The sequence below is a fragment of the Chamaea fasciata genome, unplaced genomic scaffold (assembly GCF_029207755.1).
Source record: "Chamaea fasciata isolate MVZ Bird 193981 ecotype frontalis unplaced genomic scaffold, bChaFas1.0.hap1 SCAF_29, whole genome shotgun sequence".
Lineage (NCBI taxonomy): Eukaryota > Metazoa > Chordata > Aves > Passeriformes > Sylviidae > Chamaea > Chamaea fasciata.
Window position 1 is genome coordinate 2,983,231 of NW_027094114.1, and position 6,739 is coordinate 2,989,969.

General features: G+C 49.5%; 1 protein-coding gene across 1 annotated transcript; it reads left to right on the forward strand.

Annotated features, from left to right (window-relative positions):
• Window positions 1-3,911: 3,911 nt before the first annotated feature.
• Window positions 3,912-4,844, forward strand: LOC136302470 (olfactory receptor 14J1-like). Its single transcript, XM_066205951.1, has one exon. The coding sequence runs from the start codon at window positions 3,912-3,914 to the stop codon at window positions 4,842-4,844; it is 933 nt and encodes a 310-aa protein (XP_066062048.1).
• Window positions 4,845-6,739: the final 1,895 nt, after the last annotated feature.

The following is a 6,739-nucleotide window of genomic DNA, read 5'->3' on the forward strand; positions in this document are numbered from 1 at the left end:
CAACTGTTCCAGGTCTCTCTGCAGAGCCCTCCTACCTGCCAACAGATCGACAAATGTTCCCAGCTTAGTGTCGTCCACAAATTTACTAATGAAATATTCGATACCCTCACAATGCCATCAATACAAACATTGAACAGAGCTGGCCCCAGCACAGACCCCTGAGGAACACCCCTGGTGAATGGCTGCCAGCTGGATGCAGCACCCTTCCCCACCACTCTCTGGGCCCGGCCATGCAGCCAGTTGTTAACCCAGCAAAGAGTGCCCCTGTTCAAGCCGTGGGCTGCCAGCTTTTCCAGGAGCGTGCTGTGGGAGAAAGTGTCTAAGGCCTTGCTGAAGTCCCAACAGACAACATCCACAGCCTTTCCCACATCCACCAGGAGGGTCGCCTGGTCATAAAAGGAGATCAGGTTGCTCAAACATGACTTGCCTATCCTAAACCCGTGCTGGCTGATGGAGGAGAGAATTTTGAAAATTCTTCTCTGAAGCTCCAGGGAGCTAATCCAAGTTTGAGTTGCTTTAGATCAGACCAGGGGTGGAGGAGGATCATCCATCGGTGTTCTTGAGCATGATTCTTCTCCATGCTCCCCCTGCTATCACTTTCAGCCTTGAAGTTCTGGGAGTAAGCTGGAGAAGGAGAAAAAAAAAAAAGGCTTTAGGCAAAGACATTAACCTTTTTCCTTCCTTCATAGAAGACAGAGTGATTTGAAATGTAAGGAGAGAGTATGAGACAAAAGTTAGCAAAAGAACTGATAAAGACTATTGGAAGAAGTGGATATTTCTGACCAGACTTCTCTGGATGTGAATTACAGAAAAAATAGATTATTATAATGCTGTTTGGGAGAACGCAAGTTCTAGTCAAACAGTTGTATGTACTGATATGAATGAGATTTAATTTAGGATTTTGAATAGAAAATATACCCGGCTCCTGGGAAAAAATAAGGAAGTCTCAGCCTTTGAGACAAAGATGCTTCTAGAAAGGAAGTAATTTTGAAGTTCTGGCTCCTAGGCATAAAAGGAGGTCTCTATTTCTTTTGAGATAGTGATGATTTTAGAGAAAGAAGAAGAGAATCCTCGCTTTATACTAGAAAAGCATTCTTAAAATGGTACCCCAAACATGCAGAGGCCCATAAGCAGCTTGGGAAACTGTTATATGGGTGGGACTGCACAGAATCTGCAAAAATTCCGTGTGGTTGCAGATTTGTGACCATGAGAACACCCAGACCTTTTCCTGTGGCATGTATCTCCATAAACTCTAGAGAGGCTCCTCTCCCAAGGTGACGCAGGATTGTGTTTAAATAGTTGCAACTGGCTAAAAATCATAGTTTTCTCTCTGTTGAGTGGGAAAGTGAATGGTTTGTGGTAAGTGGAAAGATGTTTGAATGTCTCATTTTTCCTTTTTCTCTTCTCTTAGTGTATGCTAATAAAATCTATCTGTTTTTACTTTTAGGCTGAGCCTGTTTCAGCTTTTTCTCCCAAAATCTTATCTCCCAGCTAGTAAACAAAATTCAGCAAACATAAAACCACCACAGGAAGGGACAGCATCTGCCTTGCCAGGGGCTGGAGCTCAGGCCTTGGCCTTTTGCATTCCTGAAACACATGCAGGTTTGCTCAGCATCAGAGACACCTTTGCCTTGTTTGTCCCCACCTGTCATCAGTGCCTGCGGTGTTCTGCTCTAACTGGAACCTGGGGACACTTTCTCAGGCGTGTCCCTCAATGGGACCCATTTAAAACTTCAAGAAACTTTGGCGTTTTTAATCTGACTTTGAGTCCTTGAGAAGTTTTTTGAACACTCTCTCAGGGACTGAGTCTGATGTAAACAACAGCAAATCCCCAAGAGGCTCATTAACATCCTTGTACTGTGTCTGTGCTGCTGAGCTGGGCCGGGCTCCTGACACAGAGGCACCCCCTGGCAACCAAGATGAGCTTCAAAAAGGCATTTCTCCATCAAAGTGGCTCCTGTGCACAGCCCAGCAGGGCTGGGGCACTGCTTGCAGCCACCCTGGGCACAGCACACAGGCACAGAGAGCTTCAATCACTCAGGGCTGGGAAGATGCTGGGGACTGACTGGGCGAGAATCATTTCCAGCCCTTGACACTGGAAGCCTCTGGCTGCAGGACAATGCAGCTGCAGCTCCTGCAATGATCTCCTAAAGCAGGAACATCCCATTATGGATTCTGTAAGTACAACTCAGACTATCTCTGCTGTAAGCATGTGGACATGCTCAGGGCTTCTGCTCACTCCAGGAATATTTCCAGGACAATAATTTTTATAAAGATAAAATTTACTCAGTCACTGTTTTCAGTTTCTTACTCCTGGTGAACGGGGGGGATAAATAATAAACAACTTCATGTTTAAAAGTCCCTAAGGCATCTGAACTATACCTCCAGTGCTATTCATGGGTTGCCAAAAGTGCTTTCATCCACTCCTTTGCCCATGGACAGCACCAGCATCGCCTTCACTGGAGCCATCAGGCTTAGTCTGACCTGTCCTTTCTCCAAGCTCCAAACAGAACCTGCCCCCAGCCAGTGCCCTGCAAACAGGCAGGTTTCTGTAGGGCCAAGGAGAGTGCACAGAGATTTGGGGTCTGTGAGTGCTGGCAGGGAGAGATCAGGAACAGGGAAATACCTCCAGGAGAAAAATCTCCAGGAAGCAGGGAGAAGATCAGGCAATGAGAGATAACAAAACCCAGAAATGCTGTGGCAGGGAGAGATCTCCAGAGGATCCTTTCCAGTGCAGCCCCTCTCTCGAAACAAGCCCCCTCCCTCTTGTTCCCCAGCCAAGCCTCTGTCCTCAGGGCTGGGGGTCCAAGGCATGAAGCCCCTCCTGTGCAGGCAGAGCTGCAGCAGAGCCGTGGGGCAGCTCTGCAGCCCCGGGCCCAGTTCCCTTTGCAGAGCACAGGGCTGGGAGCAGCTGCCTGGCACTGGGGGGCTCTGGGAGGGGGCACAGCTGGCTCAGGGTGACCCTGTCCCCAGTGCCCGGCTGTGGGCAATGCTGTCAGTGCAGCCAGGGAAGGAGCTCCATCTCATTGAATCCAGTGCCATCATTAGGACACTTGAAAGTCTCCCTGAGATTTCCTTCCAAGCTTCCAGCTTCCCTCCACAATGCAAACCTGCCCTGTAGCATCTTTATGTTATCTGAAAGCCCCACGGTGAGACACACAAGTTCTGTGATGGAGAAAATGCTGCTGGGTTGGTGGAATGAGTCCCGTGTGTCCTTGGGTACAAATGTGGGGCTGAGCCCTTGAGAAGAGGATGGACATTGGGTGGACTGTGGTGGATCCATCAGCTCTCAGCAGTGTCAGGATGGTTTTTAAAGGAAACATGGGAGGGTGATCATCCTGTGTAGGGGACAGGTGAAAGCCCAGAGAATCCTGGAACAGGACAGGGTGACAGACCTCCTCCCCTCATTCTCCATGCACCACCTTGCCTCAGAGAACTTGCTCTGTTCTCCCTGAGCGCAGCAGCAGAAATGCTGAGAGTTTCTGACATCAAAAATAGTCAAGTGGAGATGAAGAAAAGCTGTTGAAAAAACTCTAGAACATTTAAACAGACTTTACCATTCCTGGTCACTGGCAGTGGGAGTACAAGCTGACAGAGACTTCTGTATTAACAGGGTTTCAAAGTGGAACACAAGGACATGTTCCCTGTCCCCCTCTCACGTCTGCACGGCAAGGCTGAATTATAAAAACCCTGCATGTAATTGCCCTGAACCTGAAGACCCACTCAGCCAGCACCAACCAGGGCTCCCCAGTTGGAGTTTAAGGAAAAATCTGCTAGAAAATCAAAAGGCTGTCAGTGTGATACAGAAGAATGGTCTGTGGGAAAAGGCTTTGATTTTACTGAAAGAACTTTCTCCTAACCTGTAACTGATCTTTTCTCCTTGAACAGGCCCCCAAGGCCAGACACAGCAAATGTCCAACAGCAGCTCCATCAGCCACTTCCTCCTGCTGGCGTTGGCAGACACGCGGCAGCTGCAGCTCCTGCACTTCTGCCTCTTCCTGGGCATCTCCCTGGCTGCCCTCCTGGGCAACGGCCTCGTCATCAGAGCCATAGCCTGCGGCCACCACCTGTACAGCCCCATGTTCTTCTTCCTGCTCAACCTGGCCCTCACCGACCTGGGCTCCATCCTCACCACTGTCCCCAAAGCCATGCACAATTCCCTCTGGGACACCAGGACCATCTCCTATGAAGGATGTGCTGCACAGCTCTTTCTTTTTGTGTTTTTCATTTCAGCAGATGTTTCCCTCCTGACCATCATGTGCTACGACCGCTACGTGTCCATCTGCAAACCCCTGCACTACGGGACCCTCCTGGGCAGCAGAGCTTGTGCCCACATGGCAGCAGCTGCCTGGGCCAGTGCCTTTCTCAATGCTCTGCTGCACACGGCCAATACATTTTCCCTGCCCCTGTGCCAGGGCAATATCCTGGGCCAGTTCTTCTGTGAAATCCCACAGATCCTCAAGCTCTCCTGCTCACACTCCAAACTCAGGGACCATGGGCTCATTGTGCTAAGTGCTTCTCTATATTTTGGCTGTTTTGTGTTCATGGTTTTCACGTATGTGCAGATCTTCAGGGCTGTGCTGAGGATCCCCTCTGAGCAGGGACGTCACAAAGCCTTTTCCACCTGCCTCCCCCACCTCGCCGTGCTGTCCCTATTCTTCAGCACGGGCACATTTGCCTACCTGAAGCTTCCCTCCATCTCCTCTCCATCCCTGGATCTGGCCCTGTTAATTCTGTACTCGGTGGTGCCTCCAGCCCTGAACCGCCTCATCTACAGCCTGAAGAACCAGGAGCTCCAGGCTGCAGTGTGGAAACTGATGACTAGGCAAGTTCAGAAACATTAATCTGCTGCCCAGTTCTTGCAAATCATTTGTAATAAAGGTCATCTTTGATAGATCTTGTTGCTTTGCTTGCAGTTTTTTTTTTTTTTATTTCCTATGATTAATTTTCAATTATGTTCACAAAGCAAGGCCATTGTTTGTGCCCTGACTTGTTTCGTTTCACTCCATATTTTCTGTGGTCAAAAGACTGTGTCAATGAGGAGCTGTGCACTCAGTGGCTTTAAACGAACTAAAGGATCTCCCAGAAAAGTTTTCACTGGAGATCCCCTGTTTTGTTCCCTTCCTTTGCAGCTGCAGCAGCAATGTCTGTGTGCAGGGCTGGGGACAGATCAGTGATGGCACAGCAGCTCTGGCCTTCTGGCCACACCATTCCTGATCCAGGCCAGGAGCCATTGGCCTTCTTGGCCACCTGGGCACACTGCTGCCTCATGTCCAGCCTGCTGTCCAGCAGTCCCCTCAAGTCCCTTTCTGCCTGGCCACTGTCCAGCCACTCTGTCCCCAGCCTGTAGCACTGCAGGGGTTGTTGTGGCCAAAGTGCAGGACCCGGCCCTTGGTCTTGTTAAACCTCCCATTGTGGGATTTGGGCCCTAGAAGCAGCCTGTCCAGGTCCCTGTGCAGAGCCCTCCTACCCGCCAGCAGATCCACACTCACACCCAGCTTGGTGTCAGCTGCAAATTTGCTGATGGTGGACTCAATCCCCTCATCCAGACCATCAATGCAAATATTGAAATCCACGCTGGCTGGGTCTGATCCCTTCCCATCCTGTGGGTGCCGTGTGATGGCACTCAAGGTGATCTGTTCCATAACTTTGCTGGGCACCGAGGTCAGGCTGACAGGCCTGGAGTTCTCCAGATCCTCCTGCCAGCCCTTCTTGGGGTGGGCTCACATTGGCACCTCCAGTCCTCTGGGACCTCCCTGCTGAGCCAGGACTGATGAGAAATGATGGAGAGCAGCTTGGGGAGCTCATTCACCAGCTCCCTCATCCCCCTAGGAGGGGTCCCATCTGGTCCCAGGGACACCTGTGAGCATCTGAGTGGCTCAGCAGGTCAGCAGCTGCTTCCTCCTGGATTACAGAGGGGCTGTTCTGCTCCCTGTGCCCATCTACCAGCTCAGGAGAACACTTGTCCTGAGGACAATCTGTCTTAATTGTTGGAAACTGAGGCAAAGAAGGGGTTAAATACCTCAGCCTTTTCCTTATCTTTAGTTGCTATATTCCCCCGACCATATCTAATAAAGAATGGATGTTGTCCTGACCTCTCCTTTTCTCCTTTTGCCATTAATGTATTTATAAGAACATTTTTATTGTCTATCACCGAAGTGGCCTGGTTAAGCTCAAATTGAGCTTTCCCCTCTCTAATTTTCTTTGTGCATTGATCTAACAACATCTTTAAACATTTCCTGAGTGTCCTGCTCATCTGTCCAAAGGAGATGCACCGTCTTTTTCTCCCATGAGTTCCTGCAAAGGCCCCATGCCCAGCCAGGCCAGTCATTTTCCTTGCTAGCTCATATTTTGGCACACAGGGTCACGCTGTTCCTGCTCCTTCCAGATTTCTTTCTTGAAGTGTGTCCATTCTTCTTGGAATCCTTTGTTTTAAAGGGCTGTTTCTCTTAAAAATATCAGTACCTGATTTGGCACTCCCCAAATCTGCATCCTGATTAGACTGAAGACTGCTCTCTGTCAGGCCAGTGTACAAGTTTTTTTGATGCCCCTCCTTCTTTCACAGACTATTTAAAACTCAATAATTTCATGGTCACTTTGCCACAAAATGCCTCTGACCACCATTTATCTCACACCAGCCCTTTTCTCTTTTTGAACAGCAAGAGACAGAGCTTTCCTTGGCAGTGGGAAGAGAAGGAAACCTCCCCAAAGCTTGAAAGGTTCAGCCTGGAGCTGAGCA

What these genes read in the sequence shown, in the direction of transcription:
- LOC136302470 (XM_066205951.1), top strand. Translation starts at nt 3,912, where the DNA reads ATGTCCAACAGCAGCTCCATCAGCCACTTCCTCCTGCTGGCGTTGGCA.